At 42.5% G+C, this 26,916-nt stretch overlaps 1 protein-coding gene across 4 annotated transcripts in view; it reads right to left on the reverse strand.

Moving 5' to 3' along the window:
* Positions 1-2,232: 2,232 nt before the first annotated feature.
* Positions 2,233-26,916, reverse strand: part of SLC25A13 (solute carrier family 25 member 13) — a 180,364-nt gene continuing 155,680 nt past the window's right edge. For all 4 annotated transcript variants that reach the window (XM_059171174.1, XM_059171175.1, XM_059171173.1 and 1 more), the window contains 4 exons: positions 15,437-15,575; positions 3,795-3,953; positions 3,611-3,701; positions 2,233-3,336 (listed from right to left, as the gene is read on the reverse strand). In XM_059171174.1, coding sequence (XP_059027157.1) covers positions 3,150-3,336; positions 3,611-3,701; positions 3,795-3,953; positions 15,437-15,575 — 576 coding nt within the window. In that variant the 3' untranslated portion in view covers positions 2,233-3,149. The remainder of the gene's footprint in view (positions 3,337-3,610; positions 3,702-3,794; positions 3,954-15,436; positions 15,576-26,916) is intronic.

The following is a 26,916-nucleotide window of genomic DNA, read 5'->3' on the forward strand; positions in this document are numbered from 1 at the left end:
GCGACAGCATGCCACCCAGCCTCAAGAAACCCAGCCACGACTGGAACCCAAGAACCAGTGTGTTCACTTTGTGGTCAGTTTCACATTTTTTCCCCTCCTTGAAAAAAAGGAAACTGCTACAAAAATCAGGCTTCTCCCCCCAACCCCGACCTCCTAAGCAACAGGAGGTGGACCCAGGGCAGAGCTGAGAAAGACTCATCGCTAAGGCTGGCCGGCAGAGCAGGGGGAGGCTGACCCCCCAGGGCGGGCAGGGGGCATGGGGTGACACAGCTTCTGCGTCCTCAGCGTCGAGGAGGGAAATGACCAGCTGCATGAACGGCAGTCATGGCCCAGCTGACGTCCTGTGCTGTCACTTCAGGAAGAAGGAAAACCCAGAACAAATTTGACGTGGTTTTCACCACAGGGTGATTGCAGTCCTGTTCAAGGATGTCACAGTCACACCACCCACTGAGCAGAACTCAGATGGAAATCAGGCCTCCTTCAAAGTGTCTCGAATCACAGCGTATCCTGAACAGAAGCAGCCAAGGATTTTAAAGAAACACCGCCTGGTGGCCCTATCCCCTTTGGCTCCCCCATTCCTCCGGTTTCTCCCTTACTGAAGAGAACCGTGCTCGGTGGCAGGTAAATATAAAAACAGCTCTTGAACAAGCAGGCAGGGCAATGCACCTTTTCTGAGATCTGGGTCACTGTTGTTAGCATGAAAATCTGATCTCCCACACGATTCCAGCAAGTGAAGAAACAGGAATGCAGAGATTTACACTGAGGGACTTCTGTCCATGTGCAAAATACCAAAGCTTGAGTGATGTGTTACTGCAACACCACCCGTATTTTTTTTTTTAAGATTTTATTTATTTATTTGACAGACATCACAAGTAGGTGGAGACATCACAGGCAGAGAGAGAGAGAGAGAGAGAGAGAGAGGAGGAGGAGGAAGCAGGCTCCCTGCTGAGCAAAGAGCCCGATATGTGGCTCAATCCCAGGACCCTGAGATCATGACCTGAGCTGAAGGCAGAGGCTTTAACCCACTGAGCCACCCAGGCACCCACCACCCGTATTTCTAAGATGTATTTGGAGTTTTGTGACTGGTCTTTGAGATTAAAATGTAAGCATTTGGGGCGCCTGGGTGGCTCAGTGGGTTAAGCCTCTGCCTTTGGCTCAGGTCATGATCTCAGGGTCCTGGGATCGAGCCCTGCATCGGGCTCTCTGCTCAACAGGGAGCCTGCTTCCCTTCATCTCTCTGCCTGCCTCTCTGCCTACTTGTGATCTCTGTCTGTCAAATAAATAAATAAAATCTTTAAAAAACAAAACAAAGCAAAAAGAGTGGAGATGGAGAGAAGTGATTGGATTCAGGATATATTTTTAAAAATAAATAAATAAAATAAAATAAAATGTAACCATTTACCACGTATCCCACCAAGCAGGGATTGGGGGTGAGGATGGGTGGACAGAGGGAACGGTTTTTGCTTTGGTTTTGCAAAACCAAAACCATGAAGGGAGCCATCTCAGTCTTTGTCCTGTTTCTGGTGAAGCTAACAAAGCTTTTGTTCACTTAGGGGAAAAAAAAAAATCAGACCCACGGATGGTATTGATGCTCCTCAGCTTTGAACAGTACCTCTGAATGTCAACACGCTGACTTAAAAGTCGGACAGAGACTGGAAAGTGGCTCTCTCTCCTGGAGGGCCGTTCTGGAGGTGCAGAAAGTTCCGACTGACTGCTCACAGGTTCTCAGTAGCCTCGCCAGAGTCTAAGAAGTCCAAAAGCCCTAAATTCTGTTCAAGACTAGCTTTGTTCCCCCAATGATAGTGTTGGCCAAATACTACCAAATGTCAGATACACGGACATCTGGTTTTCGTATGAAGAAGGATCAGAGAAGATTAGAAAACACAATCGTCATTTCCTACCCGTTTCAATGCTCACCTTCCAGTGAAACTTTGTATTACAAAATGAGAATCTGTATGAATTCTCACCGAATGAAACTGCCTGGAGGACTGGGGATGAATAGAGGAAAACTATCCAAGCACTGGACGCTTATCTAGGGCTAAATGTCATTTCTTTTACTCACGCTGGATGTCAGCACACTGAAAATCAGGGTACACATGACCTTGAAGGGCCAGGAAGATATAGCCATGCCAATAGGGACAAAAGCACCCTGAAAATGAAACATACAGAGTCCAATAATGACAATTATGACAGTCACTGACCACCTGATATACACAAGAGCAAACGACTCAACAGCTTTAAAAATAGTTTATTTCCTCCTTTACAAACACTTGAGCCTTCTGACCATTATGCAAGGCACCACAAATTAAATAAAAGCATGTATTATAATATATTTGTCTCACATGATTCAAGATAAATGGGACTTTAAAAGTGAAGAGGTGCCAACTGTGGGGGGATTGGAAGGGCATGAAAGCAGGCACCAGTCCCGTGGGCACGTGCTTCCCACAGCGTCTACTGCAACAGGCAGCGACCAGCACGTGTCATCAGATGAGCTGTGATCCAAAATTAGCACGTCCCGGAGAGGTGCTGTATCTCCCCCTGGGGTTTTCGGTCTATGGGCACAAAGTACTTCCCTAAAATACAAAGACTTCTCTCTAAGAGTCTTGGTACCACTAACAGAGTATGATTATTAAACATCTTCAATGTGGTTTCCATTACCAAAAAAAAAGTTTCACATAAAAGCTTCATAATATAATCCAGAAACAGAATTAGTACATGTTTAAAATCTGAAGCCAGGCTGGCAATTTCTGATCATTTTTTTTTTTTCATTTCTTACAGTGTTTTTTACAGTGATAAATATGCACCCATTTTCTACCAGCTGAAACTCCTTTCAGGAGTGTCTTTGAGACTATAATCCTAATCCAAGAAGAGCAGCTCAAACTTCTACTCAGACTTGCTCCTTCCCCAAATCACATTAGTGTTCACCAAATCCCAGTAAATGTCAGATACAAACCCAGGTCTGCGAGCAGAGGCCCAAAAGAATAATTATGAATAATTTCACGATGATGTGGTTAAGAAAACACACAGAAAATGAATGATTTCACCTTCTAAAAAGCCTCGACTTGAATTTTAAACAAGAGATGGAAGTGAAAGGAGAAACACTGTTTCTGTGGGAGACCAGGAGCTCTCCACCCCCGGCAGCACCCCTCCTACGGGCCTGCGCTCATCCCCGCTGAGGTAGATGTCGGCCGCTTGAAGAGAGGTAGGTAGAGTCCAAATTTGTTTTCAATCCCTGCAAATGTCGCAACTGCCAGTTTGTAGCCTCCAACATGATCAGGATTGGGAGCAGGCAGTACGATCCTGGATTTAGGAACTGGCTCTGATCCCACAGGTTTCCTAAAGGAAGAGAAAATTGGGTGAGAACCTGTTTTATCATTTTTTACCACGGTAAAAATAACATGCAAACGCTGTGAAAATCTTCATCACATAAAGGAGTTGTGGAATTCTAGTTGGTTGTATGTGTCCCCTGGAAATGAGTGTGGTGACGTGATTTCAGTATTTTCCTACATCTTGTTTATTTCATCAGAGCAATCAGAGTGACGTACCCTTCTTAACAGCGACCGAGTACTGGAGTTGCCGAACCTGGCTGCGGATTTAGCGGGATACTTACACGCCTCCGAAGTCAATGTAGAACCACTGCTGTAGCAATTCATATGTCAGCAAAGTTACACCAAACTGGGGAGAGGATCGGAACACACGAGCTTTGAAGAAATGGGGGAGCAACAGATATAATTAGATTTTTTAAAAAATTACCTACTACAAAATGTTTGGTTAAGAACAAATTATTTCCCTACCACCAGCTCCTTTCCACAGAGCTTTTGGGCCTTCCTCCCGCAATATTTTCCTGAAGCAGTCCACTACTCCGCTGTAAGTGGTCTGGCCAGCCCGGGCGGCCACCTGTAATCGCGTCTTGATAACATCAGCAGGGGTCACCAAGGATGCCGCGGGCATACCTGCAGGAGATGCACCACCATCACAGTCTGGTCACATTCACACTATATAAAAATAACTGTGCTTTCAACTGCTGGCCGTGGAAAGTTAAGAGTCTGATGAAATCAAATGCCTCTTTTGCTGTCCTCTCTGGGCGGCACAGCCGTGACTACCTTAGTGACGGAGGCTGTGCAGACATTCCTCTCCTGCCCTCCCCCAAGCACCCAAGCAAGCTCTTTGGTACGGACTGTATTCAGTAATGGTTTTAAGGAATCATTTCTCCATAACGCTACTTCAACTGGAACAAACGGAGAAAGCTTTTCTTTTTTTCTTTTCTCTTCCCTGTCTAAATCAGAAACTTGCAAAGTTATTAGGTCCGATTTTCAGAGGTGAAGTTTGTTATGCATTTCCTCTTCATGCTTTTCTGTGGTTGCTGGCAGTCACACGAGGTGCCTTCTCGCACACATTCAACCACCCCCTATCCACCAAAGCCTAACCTCTCCAGTTACACCAGAAAAAAACTTTACTGAGGGCTAAGCAAACACTCTGTGTGTATGTGTGTGTTGGGGGTGGGAGAGAGGGTTGGGGGTGGTCACCAGAGATGGAGACTTCCACAGATAACAGTTCAGGATGCCTTTTTCCTAAAACTGACATCTCCAGAAAAAAAAAAATATTTGACAGAGAGCTGAAAGTTTATACTGGCTGATAATCAATGAAAAAGGAACAACAACAGCAACAAAACCCTCCAAAAATTACCAATGGGAAATTTTTCTACAGTCATTTTATCCAAAATGGGGCAGCCCATGTTTAGATTTTTTAAAAGCGAGACTGTACTCAGAAGACACTGTCTCTTATGGTTTTATTACTTTTCCATTATGAACCTATTCCAAACCAAATTGGTCAAATGCAGATGCATAAATCTCCTTTGCTTTTTTTAAGGCTTAATAATTCTGTAAGAATTTCTGTCCAAACCGACGTGGTCTGGCTCACAAGTACATCTCATCCTTCTAACAGACAGCTTTAAAGTTATAGTGTGTGTGTGTGTGCGTGTGTGCGTGTGTGCATGTGTGTGTGTGCCTGGGGAAATCTGCATCACACGCGTCTGTATTTGTGTTACTAAACTGCATCTCTTCCTCTTCCATCTTTACTGAGCTCCTCACAAACACTCATGTTAAGTAACTGTGTTTTATGAAATACATCACATTTTTTGCATGTGAAAAAGCTCACTTCATATCCAGTGCTTCACTGGATAAGTCATACTGAATTTCCTATTAATTTGGAGGAATTATTTTAACTTTGAGCCAGGAAATTATCCTCCAATATAATGGAAGGAAACATGAAGAATGCTTAGAAACCCACTGTGTTCACACCACATTTTACTTCCTGGTTTAGAAAGAGTGTAGCAAGGCTCTCTGCTTTCAGCACATAGTAAAATCTTCCTTGCGACAGTGAGCAGGCATGTCAGAGGGACAGTGGGAAACACACAGGCAATAACGCGGGTAAAAAGTGTCCTCCAGTTAGTTCTCATAAGTAGTTCCTTGTTATAGAAAAAAGAGAGAAGTACTAGAGACAGGGAGGAAACATACTGATCATGAAATAAACATGCCAAAAGAAACGGGTGAGATGCTTAGTAAGTTGTCTGGCAAAACTGATTGGAGGTGGTGGTGGTGGGGGGTGGGGGGATGGGGGCTGGAAATACAGCAGCCTGCCCGGGACTCTCATCATCTCAGCCACCCTCATCTTTCCCAGGCTGGCAACTTCGGGTCTCTCTGTGGATGGGGGACTTCTGGTGTAAGACTGGCCAAAACCTTGGAGAAGAGCCTCAGGCTACTCCAAAGCATGGCCAGGAAAGCGGGATGCACCAGGAAGAGCCCGGCCACCAGAAATCTGTTGATTTGGGGGGTGGGCCAGGATTGGCAAAGGCTCTGGGTGAATCTGCCTGGTCTCTCCTGGCTTGCGAAAGGCCAAAACAACACTGATCAAGAGGTCTGGCTTTCTTGATTCCCAAAGATGGCAAAGCAAGAGTCGGCTAGAAAACAGAGAAGCTTCTTCTAGGTTCCTCAACAGCAGCCTGCCCCATGCTTCAGCGATGAAACAAATCGTGAGACCTTGCGGCTTACGTACTACACCTCTGGGACAAGAACCATCTGAGGTGCTCTCCAGCTCAGTATAAAACATAACCCTTTAAAGGGGGCCCAGCACCTAGAGAACAGAAGTTCATTTACAACAGAAAGCACAACCAGCAAAATACAACTGTGGGACAAGAAATCTGCAATTCTCACAAATATCCCATTAGCATTTGTCAAGAATGTACTTCTCTGTTTAGGGAATATGAAATCAATATTATTTGTTTTGGATCAAGGTTAAAAGAGTTTCACTAATTCCCTCCGTACCCTTATCCATAGTATCTACTTGATGGACCAGCTTCTAAGTGTCAAGCTTTGGAATAAGAAAATATCATGTTCTTATCATACTGTTAAGCTGAGGTTTTAGGAAACAAGAGTATGCTGATAATACAAAGCAGCGGATGGCAATACGCGGGGAGAAAGGATTTCGGTTTAAAATGGAACCAGAAGGTGTGAGACAGAGATTCTCCCGTGTTCCCTCAGAAGAACGGAACTTAGGAACAGATTTGCAGAAGACAGAGATTTATCTCCCGGCCAGTGAACACCCGGTGGGCAAAGTCTCCCCATCCTCAAGCCAGTGAGCTTACGGCCTGGACGCTGGCTGGACCCCTGCCTCGCACTCCTGGCCCACACACTGGCCTGCCGCATGTTCCGAATAAACTCGATTCCTACTAATCCCAGCTTGCCTCAGGCACAGGCTTCTCAGTGAATTTTCTTTTGTGAGTGTGAAATAGGCCTCTGTGCTTCTGAGCGCTATTTTTAAACCATGAATTCCATTTACTCTGACATTAATATTGCTAAACTTGCTTATTGTTGGTATTTGCCTAATGACATATTTTTCAATCCGTTCTCTTTCAGTTGTTCTAGGTCACTGTTTTCTCAAACTTCAGATGACTAGATTTCTTTTCACAACTCATCTAAAATAGGCATTTGTTTTTACTAGGGGCATTGAATCCATTCAATTGTGGCTGTAATTGTGGTTATTAGACTTACTTCTGCTATCCCATATTGTAGTTTTTATTTTCTCTGCTTCTAGTGGTTTTTCTTTTGATCGCCACCCTTTCCTAATTTAATTTAAATATTATACACATTTACCACATAAGCACAATATTTACAGTATGTACAATAAATTAGCATTTATTTGTACCCCTCACCAACAAGCCCTACTTATATTAAAATACATATACTAAAGTTGCCAGTTATTTAAATCTACTCTCAGGTGTAACTTTTACGTGTGCTGTTTCATACATCCCATATTTTCTTCTTTCTTAAATTTACTTCTCACTTTGCTTCAGCAATGTCTGTGAGGTGTAACCTTTAAGTTATGGGAGAAAACAAGCTTGAGGTTGCCCTCCCTCCAGAATGCTCGTGTGCTTAGGAATGCCATCAAGGTTCCAGATATCCTCTCCTTGATCTTTTGAAAGTAGCTAGGACTGCAGATGAAAAGCTGAGTCAAGGGGCACCTGGGTGGCGCAGTGTGTTACACTTCTGCCTTCTGCTCAGGTCATGATCCTGGGGTCCTGGGGTCCTGGGATCAAGTGCCGCATTGGAAATCTCTGCTCATTGGGAAGGCTGCTTCCCCCTCTCTCTCTGCCTACTTGTGATCTCTGTGTCAAATAAAATCTTAAAAAAAAAAAAAAAAGAAATGCTGAGTCAACTTTCATTACTGATTCATTCTGAGTCCACCTTTCGTATGACTTCTATCCAGGGAACTCCTATTAAACGGGTGTTGGACTTCCTGGACTAATCCTACGTGTGTCTTACATTTGCTCTTTCTTTTTTAATCTCTGTTTTTGCTCCATATTGCAGTTCTTGTTTTTGTTTTCCCATCACTTCATTTTCCAGATGTAATTTGCTATTTGAGCACATCCATTCTATCATTCAGACCATTTATGGGTTTTTAGTTTTGATGATCCCTTTATTAATTTTCAAGAAAGCTCCTTAAGGGTTGTTCTTCTCAAGGGGTGCCTTGGGTGGCTCAGTCGGTTAAGCTTCTGACTCTTGATTTTGGTTCAGTTCAAAATCTTGGGGTTGTGAGATCGAGTCCTGCATCAGGACTGCTGGGGAGAGTCTGCTTAGGATTCTCTCCCTCCGTCTGCCCCTACACCCCTCTTAAAAATATGATAACATAAAAAATAAAATAAAGAAAAAACATTTAAAGAATGATTCTTCTTCTCAAATCTCTGCAGATCCTAGTTACAGTTCCTAAAAGTTCTCTTTCTTCTGAATTGGTTGTTTTCCTTGAAACTCCTCTGCTGTTCCGTGTCTGAGGAACCCCTGGCTATCTCTTGATATTCAAGTTCAAAAATGGGCTGATTAGTGTAGTGCTAGTTTCTACCATCCCCTAGGGTCAGTCTCCTCTGCAGGCTCCTCTCCTGAGTAGGAGGGCTGGCAATGGGCTTTGTGGAATGGGGGAGGCCTGCAAACTAGGTACCGGGGGTGAGGAGGCCTAGTAGCGTTGGGACCTTCCAAATCTCTGGACTGTGGAACACTTCATTCTGGAAGTAAAAGAAATAATTTTACATCCCTCTTGGGGACAGTTACCATTCGTTTCTTTTTTTATTTTTGCCATCTGCGGTGAAGGTCTGGAACCTGAAGCCTTACCCTACTTTCTTTCAGTTCCTTACACTTGCCCTCTCCAGGCAGGTGATGCTTTTCTTTGCAAAACAGCTCTGGGCTTTCACAGTCTGGATTCAGGTGCTGTCTGAAGCCCGAGACAAAGAGGAGCAGGGAGGACGGAGCCCCACCTTCCTGCCACGAAGGCAGCTCTTGCACTCCTGTGACAGATTTACCTGCAGGCCTCCCCAACGCTCGGTATTCTGTGACTCCCTCAGAGGTTACAGTTTTCCTGCTCTCTTCTTATATTAAGGATGGTTTCTCCTGCCAGCGTCCTGGGCCGTGGTACCCTCCAGTCCGGTTTCAGACTCAATATGCTTCTGTTCCCTTCCCAGGGCTGGGGCTAACATTTTCCAGTGCCAATAGGAGTTTTAAAAAATGTATTTTCTGACATTTTCAGGTATTCGGGATAAGAGGAAAGATGGATGAATATGCTCAGTCTATTACTTTGATTCAATCTCTCCATTACATTTTTTTGAGGATCTAAGAATTGCTTTTAAATTGTCTTAATCTTTATGTCCACATCATTTAACAAATTGTGCCAACAGTACTTCTCTCCTAACTTAATCTTTTTAATACATTTGCAAAAGCGTCCTGACAGTTACACATATTTAGCAATTCACTGTTGTATATTGAACAGCTTTGAAAGATACTCCCGAGTTATAACTTAGTCTAAGCTGACTTACCCTTTAGCTAATCACTGATAATTAAAATCGCCTGGTATGATGAAGCTCTAAAATTTGAGAAGTACTAGATATCCTTTATTTGGGACTATCCATAAGCCATATTGAAATGCTCTTTGTGTATCAAAAAGCAACATGTTTATTACAGGGAATTAAACCTTAGTTTCTTAACTTCAGGCTCCCTGCTTCAGCTCTCACCTTCTGACAAATGAAGTTATGTTGGTCAATGAACACAAATTCAAATATCAATTAGGCTTATTCTATCCTGTGAAATACTGGAGATGTTCCCAGTATTTAGATAGTCCCAGTTTGCAACCAGATACGTAAATCTAAAAACAAACAAACAAACAAAAAAATCAATATTCTCTAGATTTTGAGAACTCAACAACCACCCCTATTAAAATATTGCTAAAGCACACATAGACCAGTGTGGAACAGAGAGCCCAGATATGGACCCTCAACTCTATTGTCAACTAATCTTCGACAAAGCAGGAAAAAATATACACTGGAAAAAAGACAGTCTCTTCAAAAGATGGTGCTAGGAAAATTGGACAGCTATGTATAGGAGAATGAAACTCTACCATTCTCTTACACCATACACAAAGATAAACTCGAAATGTATAAAAGACCTCAACGTGAGGCAGGAATTTATCAAAATCCTAGAAGAGAACATAGGCAGTAACCTTTTCGACATTGGCCACATCAACTTCCTTCAAGACATGTCTCCAAAGGCAAGAGGAAACAAAAGCAAAAATGAACTTTTGGGACTTTATCAAAATCAAAAGCTTCTGCAAAGCAAAAGAAACAGTCAACAAAACAAAGAGGCAACCCACAGAATGGGAGAACATATTCGCAAATGACACTACAGACAAAGGGCTGATATCCAAGATCCATAAAGGACTCCTCAAACTCAACACTCAAAAAAACATAATCATGTCAAAAAATGGGCAGAAGACATGAACAGACACTTATCCAATAGAGACATACAAATGGCTAACAGACACATGAAAAATGTTCATCATCATTAGCCATCAGGGAGATTCAAATAAAACCACATTGAGATACCACCTTACACCAGTTAGAATGGCCAAAATCAACAAGACAGTAAACAACAGGTGTAGGAGAGGATGTGGAGAAAGGGGAGCCCTCTTACACTGTTGTGGGAATGCAAGTTGGTGCAGCCACTTTGCAAAACAGTGTGGAGATTCCTTAAGAAATTAAAAATAGAGCTACCCTATGACCTTGCAACTGCACTATTATTTACACCAAAGATACAGACATAGTGAAAAGAAGGGCCATCTGTACCCCCAATGTTCATAGCAGCAATGACCACAGTCGCCAACTGTGGAAGGAGCCAAGATGCCCTTCAACAGACGAATGGATAAAGAAGATATGGTCCACATATGCAATGGAGTAATATGCCTCCATCAGAAAGGATGAATACCCAACTTTTGTATCAGCATGGACGGGACAAGAGGAGATTATGCTGAGTGAAACAAATCAAGCAGAGAGAGTCAATTATCAGATGGTTTTACTTACTTGTGGAGCATAAGGAATAATACAGAGGACATTGGGTGAAGGAGAGAAGAAGGGAGTTGGGGGTAAATTGGAGGGGGAGATGAACCATGAGAGACTGTGGACTCTGAAAAACAAACTGAGGGTTTTGGAGGGGGTAGGGTGTAGGGAGAGCCTGGTGGTGGGTATTAAGGAGGGCACATATTGCACGGAGCACTGGGTGTGGTCATAAACAATGAATCTTGGAACATTGAAAAAATAAAATAAATTTTAAAAAATATTGCTAAAGCAATCTAACCTCAGGTCAAACAGAATTTTTAGAAACAGATAGTACTTACTGAATAACTGAAATTGCCATCAAAATATAGATAGCATGATCATATTAATGAAATCCCAGATCCATCTTTTTTATAATACAATTGCTCAACAAAAATTATATGTATTCTGGGTAGGAGCACAACTTAAATTTAAAATTATATTTTATATAAAGACACACATAAAAATAGTGATGAGACATTTGTGTTATAATACAAAGTCAGTGGTATTCATTGCGCTTATTTTGAGATAAGCTTTTCTCCTTTCTCTTAATGACACAGCTCCCTCCAGCTCTACCTCCCAGCATTCTGAGCCTGCTCCTCCTGTATGTCTTCTCCCTAGGAACTGGCTTTGGTCTCACAAGCATCCACAAAAGGGTATGTGACCCATCTTCTATCCAACAGCCCACACAAGGGCATTTCTGTGCTCAGTGCCCTTCTTGCACTGGGCACAACACATGTCTACACAGAAGTCTTCCTGCCCTTCTCCACACAGTGCAGCAATCTGGCTGAGCCTGCAGGGCAAGTTCGACCCTGAGCAGCTAGCTGGTTGTCCTGCTTCCTCCTTTGACATCCATTACCTGCTTATCACTAGATAAAGTTTATGTTCATTCTGTAACAAAATTACATTACTTGTTAATTCTCATATATTTAGGGGCATTTTTATTTGGATTTTAAGCTGAATAGTCACTCACAAATAATGAGAGATTCACATCTTCTTTTCTAATATTTGTACCTCTCACTTGTTCTTTATTTTTACCATATTGACTGGAACCTCCCAAATATGCCTGAAAAACAAGGATGATAGGTACATCAAACTTTGACGCTAATCTTTTCTTTGAAGGAAAAAACCAACCACAGTCTGTCTTGTATTCTCCTGCCCTACAGGGAAGAAGATGGACAATAAAATGAAAAGAAGCATGGCGGTCAGATCCCAAATGACTCCCAATGACCTTCACCTCCTATCTTCACACCCCTGCCTCTATTCAGTCTCCCTGATGGGTGTGACCAAGGGGATGGTGTGGAAATGAAGGAGTTAAACTTCCAGGGCTTGGTCACTCAGGACATGGCAGCTACTGCTTTGCCTTCTTTCTGTCTTTTTCTACCTACCCTTCTCTCCAGTCCCTTCATCCCTCTCTGACCTGGCTCTGGGGGGCCACCATGTCACAACAACATCCAAGGTGAACAACAAACAGTGAGCCCTCTCTGCCAATGGCCTTGTGACTGAGCCACCTTGACGGAGTTCTCTGCTTTCAGTCGAGCCTCTGGCGGACATCGTACCTGCAACCTCATGAGAGACAGACTCAGCTAGAGGCACTCAGATAAGCCACTCCCAGTCCACAGAAACCGTGAGAAAGATGATCAATGCTTGCGGGCTTTGGGGTATCTGTTAGGCAGCCACAGATAGGGAAAAGAGAAGTTATCTGAAGAACCACTCTGAAAGATAGTGAGATGGCAGCAGGGCTACAAGAGCAGGGTGCTCCAGTTCCAACTTCCGACTTCCAAGGATACTGTAGTAATGCGTTAAATAAAAATGGTCCGGGCGCCTGGGTGGCTCAGTGGGTTGAGCCGCTGCCTTCGGCTCAGGTCATGATCTCAGGGTCCTGGGATCGAGGCCCGCATCGGGCTCTCTGCTCAGAGGGAGCCTGCTTCTCTCTCTCTCTGCCTGCCTCTCTGTCTACTTGTGATTTCTCTCTGTCAAATGGATAAAAAAAAAATCTTTAAAAAAAAAAAAAATGGTCCTACGGTTTTACCAGCAAAGTAACTTTAGAGATCTATTTCTCTAAGAAAAATGTCCCAGAATAGGGAAAAAAGTCTTTAAGCACAAAGATTTTTTTAAAAATAATATAATGTATTTAAATTTTTTAAAAAAAATTTAAGTACCTAAGATTGAGAGTTAAATATGCAGCAGTTAAAAACTAGGTTTATAAAGTCTTAAAAAATATGTATTATTATGTATTATGTATGTGTTAAAAATACTTATGTGTCAGGTACTTTCTTGGATTTTTACATTTATTAATTTATGTCTACTGATCTCTATAATAAGCTTATGAGACTAATACTACTCTTCACCCCATATGCAGATGGAAAAACAAGCAGAGAGGGGTTACAGAACTTGGGCAGATCACAGAAACAGGAACTTGAATCTGCCTAGTCTGGCCCCACAGCAATATGCCATCAACCATTTTGCGGTGCTGGCTAACGGTGCTTCAGTAATGAAAGTGAGTGAAAACCACATCTCCACAGTGTGATTGTAACTCTTAAAAACTAAGCAACTATGCAAGTTAAAAACTTAGCAGAAATGTTAAATAGGGATTATTTTACAGTCGCAGAATAACAGATAATATTTTCTTATTTATCCCTTCAATTAATTTCCAAATTATAAAATTATATTTATATAATTATAAAATTATAATTAGCAATATTATTTTCCTAATCATAAAAGTAACAGAAGGAAGAAAATAAACCTTAAAGAGAAAAAAATCCACTAGGAATTTCTACAGCTCTGGTAGCATGGATTGCTTAGAAAATTCCTACCCGGCGATGAAAACTGGTTGACTACCTTTCTCTAATGGAAGACGTAAAGGCGCTATTTTTGTGGGGTGAGGAAAACTCAGCTGTGAGAGAGTCCTAGACTTTGAGCTCTAACATGTATCTTCTGTTCTCACAACCGATTTCTGGGTAAGTTACAGACAGACTCTCTTGGATCCGGCATCATACTGGCGAGTACTTCCCGAGAATTTACTGTGTGCTAGGCACGATGCAAAGTCCTCCACACAGGTGTTCCCACTTGCACCTCCCAGACTGGCTCTGTTGGCACAATTACCGTCTCCATTCACAGCGATGGCTCGAGAGGTGAGGTAACTGGTCCACCCAGCACACTATTGAGTGGTGTGGCAGTTCTTCCCAGTAGGTCCTACCTCATTTCCAGTAAGTAATTTATCTTGTGCAATGCACAAAATGCATTGTACTGTCATTTTTGGTTTAAAAAATACTCACTTATGCACATGTAAAGGACATATAAAAGGATATAGTTGAGCAGCCAAGAAAAGACAACCCTGCCTCACTGACCAACATCACTGCCTTGCAAAGAAGGGGATTACCGAAGAATTAAAGAGGAGCTTGCTGGTTCCTGCCTTCAGGGGCTCCCAGGCTCCAGGCAGGTCCACAAAACAGCAAACAACTTCTCAGAGCAGGGGGTTGTTCTCCTGAGACTCAAGCTACACATCTCTGGAGAACAACGCCAGTATCAGAAACATTTGGACCCAGGCATCCCACGACTGCCTTAGGGTTTGTTAACTCATTAAATGTTTGCCACCACCTAGAGAGCAAATCCGGATTGCTAGAGCCCTTAGGGGAGCATCAAAGATCCAACGGATTCCTGCAGTGACCAAAATCAAATCTCCTCTGGGAATTTACATTGAGATGTAGAAGCCCTCCCCAGTCCTCATCTATTTTTTTTTTTTGTATTGACATATTCATTGTTTTGTTGTTGTTGTTGTTGTTGTTGTATTGACATATTCACTGTAGCACAGAAAGCAAGAGCCATTTCCCTCTGGGGCTCAATTTACATATCCTGGCCCTGTAATACAGCTAAGAGGAATCCGGTATGTCCTCAGGCTGAGACTTACTGATTCTACTGTTACTTTTATCTAAATAATAATTACTGCTGGGATGCTGGGTGGCTCAGTGGGCTAAGCATCTGCCTTCTGCTCAAGTCATGATCTCAGGGCTTTGGGATCCAACCAGCCTCCGGCTTCCTGCTAGGTGGGGAGTCTGTTTCTCCCTCCACCAGTTTGTGCTCTCTCTCTCTCTCAAATAAATAAAATCTTTAAAAAAATTAATTAAAAAGTTATTAAATAATAACCACTGCTTAAATTCTGGACAAGCATTTATGAACTATTTTGGTTAGACACCTTTAAGCACAAGTATTCAAATTTTTAAAAAACTTCTGGCTGAACCATTATCACCGTTTTGCTGTGAAGCAAAACTATGAAAGAATACAGAACTTAGAATTCAATAATACCACAAAATGCACCATATTTTAATGAGCCTTTTCTGGAGTTAAGAAATTAAGCTTGCCTAATCTAATCTGCCAGAAGATTAAATTCTTCTCCTTTCTTTTCAGTAGCTATTCAAAGCAATCTACAGCTCCCTCAGAGGAGCCCTATCAAGAATTGTAAGTAAGAAATTCCAGGGCAGTGACATGGGAGGGGCCTGGGGCAAGCAGAGCTCTGTGAGGGCCACTCACCAGCTATGGCGCCAGCCAAGAGCAGGCTTCCGGGACTAATCTGCCCGTCTTCATTTGCAAAGGAAGCCTTCACATGAGCATAGCACGGGAAGTAGATGGCCGAGAAAGGAATGTCCCGCAGAAAGCATGCTTTGGCACCCTGTACATTTGAAAAGGAAGAAAAACCACATGAAACACATATCCCATTGAGAAGATCAAGCTTTTCTGGAACTTACCTCAGAACAAAATATTCCTGGAGGAGACTGAGTTTGTACTCACAAGCTGAAAGGGGAACAGAAAAAAATAATCCAAATTCTTCAAGTAATAAATCTGAGGGTTTTTTTTTAAATAAAAGTAATTTTATTGTGGGGTGTGAGCAAGAAGGGGATAGTTCTCATATATTTCAATGATAAGACTCCAATTTAAACACTTTTGTGGGGCACCTGGGTGGCTCAGGTCATGATCCCAGGGTCCTGGGGTTGAGCCCCGCATCGGGCTCTCTGCTTGACAGGGAGCCTACTTCCCGCCCCCCCCCCCCCCCCCACTGCCTGCCTCTCTGCCTACCTGTGATCTCTGTCAAATAAATAAACAAAATCTTAAAAAAAAAAAAAACACTTTTGGAACTCTGCCTACAACATCCTTTTAAATTCCATGTCACTCACTGGCATTTCAAGGAGTATCTGTTCTCAGAAGATGGGCAGTTAACAACCAAGGTACCCTCTCTGTTTACATACTAGGAAGTAGACAAATTATATAGGTAGCAGGGGAAGAGGTTTGTTTTTGTCTTGTTTGAGATTCTGATGAAAGCATTGGACTCCTTCCCAGAAAAAATTACACATACGTAAAAAATTATATACCTTTTTAAGGGGTTCATGGATCCCCTAATTTATTCACATACTCACCCTTCTCCTCTAGGGTATGAAACATTGATAAATGCTTGTTCTAAAGCTTTAACATATTTACAATAATTCCCACCCATTTAAGAGCTGTGCATAGAGCAATTAGCAACTACAGCAAAGTCTTCAAATAATTTCTGGTGCCAAAATAATGCACGGAGGGGCCTTGAGAACTGGTGTGTGCCCAGAAACGTAGCATTCTAATGAAAACCACGAGACACATACTGTGTCTCAGGAAGGCTAAATGGGAAGGAAGTCACCCCTTTTCAACACCTAATGATTTAGTATCATTTCTTTCACAGATTTCTAATACCTAAAAATTTCCACTAAATTGAGAGATTCTTCAAAGAAAATAATGAATCCATCCAGATTCAACAGATCTAGCCGAGCCCAGTGAATTTAGTAAGGTTGAATGATGTTGGATCGCGGGGATTTTTGCTTGAAGCTAGGTTCCACTCTGTCAAAGTTCCTAACATGACACATCTGTTACCATAGCCTTGGCTTTGTGACACCACCATTACACTCCTGACTCAAACTGAGACTGTGGGTAATAAAACCCCTAGTCTTTTTCATATGAACTACCATTAACCTATGGATACTGTAACTTCATTAGCTGCCTTAAATAAATAACATAAGCAGGGCTTTGTTTCATCCTGGTAAACCTTGTCCTAGTTTGGCCCATCCTTCTAGCCAGAACAAATGCTTACAATCTGGATTCTGTCTTGCTCACTCTTCCTCAACCTACCCATGGATATATTAAAATACCTCTGTCCAAGAACACCTGGGTGGCTCAGTGGGTTAAGCCTCTGCCGTCAGCTCAGGTCATGATCTCAGGTTCCTGGAAAGGAGCCGAGCATTGGGCTCCTCTGCTCAGTGGGGAGCCTGCATTACCCCCCGCCACCTCACGCCTGCCTCTCTGCCTACTTGTGATCTCTGTCAAATAAACAAATCTTTTTTTTTTTTTTAAGTTTTTATTTATTTCTTTGACAGACAGAGATCACAAGTAGGCAAAGAGGCAGGCAGAAAGAGATCAGGCTCCCCACTGAGCAGAGAGCCCGATGCGGGGCTCGACCCCAGGACCCTGAGATCATGACCCAAGCCTAAGGCAGAGGCTTTAACTCACTGAGCCATCCCAGTGTCCCAATAAATAAAATCTTAAAAAAAAAAAGATACCTCTGTCCATTCTGTACAGATACTCAGAAAGGAGGGGGGTGGATCTACGTCATGTTCTGCTGATCGACCCACCCTTCTGTATCTTGTCTACCCCCAAATGGTTAAATATCTAACTGAAAAGAAGAACCAAAAAATCCACCACACCCAAATTCCTCCTTTTATATATATGTGCAAAGGGTACCCAGGACTATTATTAATCTATCAGCTGCACATTTATTAAGGGTCACACTACTGGCTCGCTCAGGGGACAACCTTGGAGGCAGCGCCAGAGGCAGGTGCAAAACTCAGGACAGGACTCTCAAATCCTTCCACTTCCCCCAGCTTTTTCCAGGGGGAGAAAGTACAGCAGAACATCAGGATCCATGCTCAGCGTCCAGTCTTTCCCTTGGGATCAGTTCATATGTAGGGGGAAGACCCTCACCAGCTGTTTCACTACATTTACTTCCTTTGCCTCATCTGCCTGCAGACCTTCCGGTAAGTTCTGCTAGCTTACTCTGTTCAGGAGATACTCAAATTAGATGCCAAAGAACAAATTCAAATGAAGATCAGTTGAGATCTTCATGCACCACTACCTCTATATAGTAAAAGACAGACTGCCGTATTACTGGTTTTCTAAATAGATCTCTTTGGAGTCATCTTTTAGGCTGATAAATTTCTTCCTCCCACAAATCTTGCTTTTTACTAAATCTATTAGTTTTTACTTTTAACCTCATCTCCCAAAATCTTCACATCTAAGAGCCAAACTTCAGTCTACTGTTTTGCTGGTAATATTTTTCCTTTAAAATGTTTCTCCCCCTTGATTATAGAATATTAACTGCTCATCACAGACAACAGAGAAAAGCATTAAAAATTTAAATTGCTTAAAACTGCTTAATTTTCACCAGCAGAGAGAACCAATGCAACTGTATATGCCTTGGAGCATTTCCTTCCATCAGTAAAATTAGCAGCTATTCCATAGCTGGGACAGTCATTCTGTGATTCGGAGTTATCCTTTTCTTCTCCTTCAATTCGTGGTGTATGGTTTTGTGGGGGTTATCTGGGGGTGGGAGTGGGGAGGTAGGGACTTGTATGGTTTAGCATCTCCTTCATTACTTAGCCATTTTGCCTAAATTTCCTTTCTATCTGCTGTTTGCAAAACTGTACAGCCATCTTTGGTCTCGGCTGTCCTGCGAACCAGGGCTCGTACCCTCACCCTTCTCAAAGCTTTGTAATGCCTTCACTTGCCTACCTTCCTCTCCTTGGCCAGCCTGGCTCCTCTCAGGTAACACTGCGCAATGCCCCACTCATCTGATCAATCAAGATAACCCAATCACCCTGCAACGACCTTGAGGATGGCTAAGCTGGGAACATCAACTCCTTGAATAGCACCTCTTTATTCACTTAAAGCCCAAATAGCACCCTTTCCACAAAGGAGTCTTTCCTTTTTTTATTTTACTTATTTGTCAGAGAGAGAGAGAGATACAGAGCACAAGCACAGGGAGCAGAAGGCAGACAGAGAAGCAGACTGCCCACTGAGCAGGCAGCCCAATGCGGGGCTCAACCCCAGGACCCTGAGGTCATGACCTGGGCCGAAGGCAGAGGCTTTAACCCACTGAGCCACCCAGGCGCACCAGGATGATTCTTTAACTAGAGGGCAGACAGGGAGTGAATTCCACACACCTCTACACTGTCTGCACTCCCTTAAGCGCTGTTCTGATTTTCTTCGTGCTCTTCTATCTGCCTCTATTAATGCTGCCTATTTCACAGAGTAGGCACCGAGGGCCAGGGAGCAGGGGCTAGAGAACACTCAGCAAAATCTGTGGCTGTCAGCTTGTGCCTAAGGGATGTTCTGGGGACACTGACTTGACTCCACCAAGTCACACAGAAACAACGATGATCAAAGCGACACAATTAAAAAGAGAAACCAGAGGTTTTGGGATACATGGTCAGGCTCCTACAAGGAAAACTAACCCATTTCTTGGAGAACTATATTAGAAACCAAAGTCAAGCTTTTAGCTTTTCAAACAAAGATCTCTAATTTGTTGGGGACGATGTAATAGAACTTAGGAAAAAGTAGTTGAGGATTTTGTACCGGAATATGAATATTTAAAAAAAGGAGAGGAAGTCAGATGCTTATGTGGCTTCAAGATGATTAGGAGGCCACGGGAAGAAGACATGATGTGAAATTAGAAACCTCCCTGTGACACCGAAGAGTAAGGCCATGGGAAGCCGCAGGTGGGTTTTCCCAAGAAGGAATACTCCCTCCTGTCCTGAAATCATGACAACAAATCCTGCATCTGTGTAACAACACATGTCTAGTAAGGGGTGCAACACGTTTAAGATGTCTGAAAACAGTCCTGATCCCTGAGAAGAAAAACGGCCTGATGAAAACACAAGTGAGCAAACAAACAAAAAGAACAAAGCTAAGGAAAAACCGAAGATGCACTGTGAACCACCACGGGAAAAATGGGTCAGGAAGACTTATTTTTCCTACCTGGAATCAGACAATGTTGTCAAGTAATTTACACATGTTAGAATGAAGATCAGACCATGAAAGAGGTCACGGGTTTCTGATTATCTGAGAAAAGGGAGAAGGAAAAGCCCAGGAAGAAAGAAAACCTGTGGGGCCAGGGGCTTAAAAATAAATGATAAAACCACAAAAGTCCCGAGGAGGTGTTGGTGTCCCAGCCTCTCCTGGCGTCTGCTCGCCTGCTCAGGCATCTCCCTGCAGCAAATCCCTCTCGGGCATCGGGGATCCCAGGCATCAAAGCCCAACTCCCCAGGAGAGCTAAAGTTGCAAAAGGTTGGAGAAAAAGACTTCTTCCACTGCCCCCCCCCCTTTCCTTCCCCACTACCGCACAAAGGCAGGTGCCAATTTGTAAGGCTGCCTCCGGCGACACCTGACCTGTGGCTCCCGCACAATGAAAAGGGAAGCAGGATGTGAAAAAAGGCTTTCAAAGTTCCAACAGTGAGAATTTTTCTCTCCACGGTGAGTACCCACTCTGCAGTCCCACATCACGTCACGGAACCCGTCGGACTTAAAATCCACTTGCCCCTCGCCTCAGCTCTCCGAAGTGCTCAGGGACAACATTCCGTGCTGCCCAAGAGCCTGCGTCAGCAACACCGAAATCACTACTCTGGCCATTAAAAAATTAATCAATTACAAAGTGTGTGCCACCTTAAATAAATCTTTAAATGTTCTTGCCCTATAGGAAAATCCCCACATTTTCCTGCCTTACATCTTTCTCACTGGTTCTCTGGGCAACTCTGCCCTCAAGATGCTCTCTGGTCAGCCCTACATTTCCTCTCTACACACAGTAAAATCACTTGGGGGAAAATTCATAAACACAAAATGCAATAATCGAATCTCTTGGTATTTATTAAAGCACTTCTCCAAAGAGGGAAAAAAAAATTTTTTTTTAATGTCCTTTTTAACAAAAGGCCCACTAATAACAGACAGGAATGAGAAAAGGCATCTGAGGGGAGACCTATATATAAATAAACTAGAATCAAAACTCAAACTAGTTTACTTCTCCACCCTGGCTCCATTCATTCTGTATCAATCTAAGGCCTCTTGTCATCATTCTCTCTTCGGAGTCTAGGCCAACTTCTACAAGGCTTCGTCTCACTTAACCTCCGGTTAATCGTCCACTGTCAGCATGGGCCACTCAGGCTCAGGGACGCTGGCCACAGTATTGCTGTGGCCAAAGAATTATGTTTTCTGCTTCACACTTTTTTTTTTTTTTTTAATGTGGACACTGGGGAAAGCCCAAGGGAGCTTAATCAGTTCTTAAGTTGCTAGAAGCATCCACTCAAGTTTACTCTGGCAGCTCTGTCAGGCATGAAATTGTCAAAAGAACACAACAGGATTTCTCTCTCTCTCTCTCTCTGCTATCTCCAAAGGCTCTTTTTTTTCCTTTAAAGCTCTGCATCTTGGATGGTATCACACCTACCCAATCAATCTGAGGAACAAAAAACAAGCCTCAAGAATGACTGCTGATAAAGGAGTTGGGGCAGTGCAGTCTTTTTGCATGCTAATTCCTGCTTCTGCGAGCTGTACCTGCAACCGCAGCTCCAAACAGAGTATTTCCCATACAGGGGAAGGTAATTACACTCACAAAGGCACCTCTGTGTCAGGGCCGGGCACCAGGAGCCAGCAGGTCTGGGAGACGGAGGCTCAACAGAGACTCCTGCAGTGAATGCACATTGTCTGGCAGGGGGTAAAATGCCAGACGGAGGGACCTGCAGCATTCAAGACAACAGTGGTGCACCTTGTCTGGGGACGTTATTTAATGCTTCTGGCACCTGTAGTCAGAGCCACCCCTCCTTTCCTACCTTACAGGTTTAGAATTTATTTGGCATGTATAATTGTATATTTTGATCCTGGAGCTACAAACAATGGGCAGCATGTCAGGTCTTGATCCTTAGCATTCCTCTTGGTTTTTCCCCAGTGAGTTAACCCTTGTATACACAGCCTGGCAGCACCTCTCCTGCCCAGTCAAGGGAGAGTGAGGCCCACGTGCCTGGGATTTGAACAGGGTGAGTTTCAGTATCTTGTGGAGAAAAAGCACTGGTGCCAAGACCCGTTATGAGATTGTGTCACTGGTGTTAAAACCAAATGACCCAGCCAACAACTGGAGACTTGATATCGGTGACACTGAAATTACTTCAATTTGAATATGAAATATCAAAACCTATTATTTAGTTTCTTTAGTCTGGGGACTTTCAGGATACTGGCTTCTCCTTAATTTCATTGCAATTCTAACCAAAGCATCTTGGAGACTCAAGGGTTTTTTCTTTTTTTGTTGTTTTGTTTTTGGTAGGAAATGCCACTCCTGTGTTGGTTCTAGTTCTCTACTGTTCTATTGTACGCTGCTTTGCCATCAAGGATGCTCACATTTAGACAGGCTAGAAATTCAGGAAGTGGCACAGAGTTTTATTACATGGAATTGTAGTCTCTGAGCACGTCGCCTTCACAAAGCTAAGCTATCATGTCCCACCTTTTCAGTTTTCCTTTCTTGCCTTCTTTCTTCTGACATCTCCCCACTATCTATTTGCAAGGTTCAGACTGTTTTTACTCTAAGTGTTTCTACCCTGGAAATCTTAATATATGTATTTACTGTCTTTGTTATCTCCTTCCTCCTGTGTAATACATTCATTTTATACAACTTACATTATAAGCAACCCCCCATCTTATTGTCAGGTACTTTAATTCTAGCTTTAAAAATATGAACAACTGTAATTACCATCACACATATATTTAAATTCACACAATGCTATTTAGACTAAACATATACCACTCTTTGCTCCTCATTCCTTGCTACGTCTCCAAACTGTCATCTGAATCACTTTCCTTCTACTTAAAGTACATTCTAGAATTTCCTTTAGTAAGGGCCTGTTTGTGGTATGCATTTTCAGTTTTGCTAGTCTAAACAATGTCTTTATTTTATCCCCGTTCCTGGAAGACACTTTCACCGAGTATAGAATTCTAAGTTGAAAGGTTTTTCCTCCACACACTGAAAACACTGTGCTGATGTCTGGCTTTTACTATTCTGGGTTTTTAAGTTGGTTGTCAGTTCAACCATTCTCCTTTGGGGGCACCTGCTGTTCCTTCTGGCCATCTATGGACTTCCCGGAAGTCTTGGTATTCAGCAGTGTCACTGTGACATCTTAATCTGGATTATTTTTATTTATCCCACTTGCGATTTGTTGTGCTTCTGAATCTAAGGACTGATAGCTTTTTAATGGTTCTGGGAAATTTTTAGATATCATCTCTCCTTTCCTTCTAGTTTCCTTTTATACTTATGAGGCCAGCTCATACTTTCCTCTGTCTCAATCTCTCTGTTCTGAGTCATTCCCTTATGTTCTAGTTCACTAATTCTCTCTTCAGCTATGTTTAATCTGTTCTTAAAGCCAGAATTTTGAAATGTTTGGTTTTAAAGTTTAATCATTATAAATATTTCATCCCTTTTAATCTTTTAAAACAAATAAAAACATTCATTTTATATTTCTGATAATTTTGAAATTTAAGTCTTTGTAGGTTTAAAAAGCTGCCTGTTGTAGGTTTAAAAAGCTGCTATCTCTTCTTAAAGTCCCTTGTTTCCTTGTGTGACTTGAGATTTTAGACTATGAGCTGTTCCTTTTCCTTGGAATAATATCTGTGGAAACTCTGAGGTCTGGGCTGAAGGTGGCCTTTATTTATTTGTTTATTTTAAATTCTAGTTATTGTTGACATACAGTTCAATATTGGTTTCAGGAGTGGAGTTCAGGAGTTCATCATTTACATATAATGCCCACTGCTCAGCCTAACAGATATGAAGGTGGGCTCCTTTCAAGAGAACTTGTGTTTGGGGGCCCCTGAGTGGCTCAGTGAGTTAAGTCTCTGCCTTTGGCTTGGGTCAAGGTCTCAGGGTCCTGGGATCAAGCCCTGCATCAAGCTCTCTGCTCAGCAGTGAGCCTGCTTCCCACTCTCTTTCTCTGCCCGCCTCTCTATCTACTTGTGATCTGTCAAATAGATAAAATCTTTAAAAAAAGTAAAAAAGAGGGGCACCTGGGTGGTTCAGTGGGTTGAGGCCTCTGCCTTCGGCTCAGTCATGATCTGAGTCCTGGAATCGAGCCCCACATTGGGCTCTCTGCTCAGCAGGAAGCCTGCTTCCTCCTCTCTCTCTGCCTGCCTCTCTGCCTACTTGTAATCTCTGTCTGTCAAATAAATAAATAAAGTCTTAAAAAAAATTTAAAAAAAATTAAAATAAAAAAGAGAGAACTTGTGTTTGTTTCTGTCTGGTACCTAGGGGTACTACCAATTCAAGACTTTGCCAGCTTGAGAATTTTCTTAATCACCTGAGAAATAGAAATTTAACAATGCAAACCTATATGAGACAAGCTTAGAATTCCAAATTATTACCAAGAGTGGGTCTTCCCCTCTCTCTTCTCTCTCCCTCCAGAACCAAAGCAATTTTCCTTATAGTCCAGAGCGGTAAAAGAGAGCATTTTAATTATACCCTTACACAGAAGGGTTGGCTTACAATTATAACCCTTTGAAGTCCAGATTTATGGAAGAGGAATTTCTTTAGGACCAGGAATTAGATACGGCAAGAGTAGTCCCTAAAGTAGAGACGTGAAGGACGCAATCAGTCACAGGACTGCTCAACAAGCTCAGCACCTGACAGTAAGTGCCTTGCTTGCCCACCTGAGTTATACCCTTTTCTTTTAGACTTAGCACTCTGGGCAGTATGTGGCTGTCCCCTGGGACATCAAGAATTAATACTCAAGTTCAGGTGTTTGGCAAATGCCTTGAAGGCCAAAGCCAGCCAGCCTTAGGGTTCTGCTTATCTCACCTAAATTTTGGCTTGATACTCCTGACTAACTTATGAATCTGAAAATGCTTTTACAAAATACACTAAAGTATATTACCCAACATTTTTTATTGTTTTCAATGGGGTGATCAGCTCAAACATCCTATCTGCCAATGGTCAGAAACCCTATGAGGAGAACCTACTGCCTTAAAGAGATGTTCAAGCTGGCTTGCTCTTGATACATTTCTTTGACAAGTTTCCTTCAAAATGTGCATTATACACATAACACCCCCTGATAATTCCTTTTTCACTTTTTCTCCTTGACATACACTCAATGGAGGCCATCTCTCTTGCACTGTCAACCACTACGGCTGATCACCTAGTCAAGCCCGGTTATCATCCTCATGTTCTACCTTTCTACATGCAACTAACTTCTTGAAGAAAATGACTTTTCAGAGAAGAAGTAGACTGTATTAAAAAAACAAAAAACAACAGTCAAAATGTACCATCTATGGGACATCTGGGTGGCTCAGCTGGTTAAGCATCTGCCTTCAGCTCAGGTCATGATGACTGGGCCTGGGACTGAGTCCCACATAGGCCTCCTTACTGGGGCGGGGGGCGGGGAGGGGGAAGAAGTCTGCTTCTCCCTCTGCCTGCTACTTTCCCAGACAAACAAATATATTTTTTTAAAGTACCATCTTAATATGGATCTATATCTGAATTCTGCCACTTCCTACCAATGGCAGGACACTGTTGGAACAAGAATACAGGCTTTGGGAGTCAGAAACCTGAGCTCAGATCACTGCCCTGCCACTTAGCTATACATTCTCAGTATTTCTGTACCTCAAATTCCTCATCTATTAAATGTAACTTCTTAGTGACACGAGAATTTAGATCCAATGACTAGCATAAAGTACTCAGTATAATACTTAGCAAAAGGAACTTCAATAAAAGGTGATGATATAAAGGTCACTACCATTAGCAATGAAAAGCACACTGTCCTGTTGCAGCAGAAAATGGAAATAGCTAATATAGTCTTTAAACAACTTGCTGCTGAAGTTATTACTACTAGATGGTTTCACACCTGAATCACAGTAGAGTTTTCTATTTATCAGGCTAAGAGCCAATCTTTTAATTTGGCAAAACACCTAATCCTAGGTTTGTACTGGTTTGCTAAATTGATCAGACCCCAAAGGGGAATTTTTGAGTGTCACACAGTGTATCTCCTTTACAGTCAATAAACATTTTTTTTAAGATTTTATTTATTTGACAGAGATCACAAGTAGGCAGAGAGCCTGATGCGGAGCTGCATCCCAGGACCCTGAGATCATGACCTGAGATGAAAGCAGAGGCTTTAACCCACTGAGCCACCCAGGTGCCCCTGTCGTATACTCTTTTATATCTGAGTTTTCTTCTTTTAAAAACTATTTTGCCTACTAAAAAAAACATGGGGCAGCTTCTTGGCTCAACTGGTTGTGACCAACTCTTAATTTCAGCTCAGGTCATGACCGCAGGGTTATAAGACTGAGTCCCACGTTGGGCTCTGCACTGGGCATAGAGCCTGCCTGGGATTCTCTCTCAACCTCTGGTCTCCACACCCTCTTTTCCTCTTTTAAAAAACAAAACAACAACAACAACATCAAACCAAAAAACCTTTATGGCACTAATTATTAAAGAACTATGGCACTACATGGTTATATTCTATCCCATCCCCGAGCACTGGTCACTTTGAAGGCAATGATAGCATATTCATCCTGGTAACTCCAGCTCCTAGTAGAATGTCAGCCCTCAAAAAATATTTGGTGAACAAATGGAGAAATGATTTTAAAAAATGAATAATTTTCCAGTATTTTTTATTTTCTTTATGAAGTTTAAAATTTTTAATTCCAATACAGTTAACATATAGTGTTAGCTTCAGGTGTACAATGTAGTCATTTTCTAATATTTTTAAGAACATTTTCGAGTCCTCTTTTCAGCACACTCAACTCCCTTGGGTAGTGTTTTATAAAAACAGTATTTTTCAGGGCACCTGGGTGGCTCAGTGGGTTAAGCTGCTGCCTTCGGCTCAGGTCATGATCTCAGAGTCCTGGGATAGAGTCCCGCATTGGGCTCTTTGCTCAGCAGGGAGACTGCTTCCTCCTCTCTCTCTGCCTGCCTC

The sequence above is a fragment of the Mustela lutreola genome, chromosome 4 (genome assembly GCF_030435805.1).
Source record: "Mustela lutreola isolate mMusLut2 chromosome 4, mMusLut2.pri, whole genome shotgun sequence".
Taxonomy (NCBI): Eukaryota; Metazoa; Chordata; class Mammalia; order Carnivora; family Mustelidae; genus Mustela; species Mustela lutreola.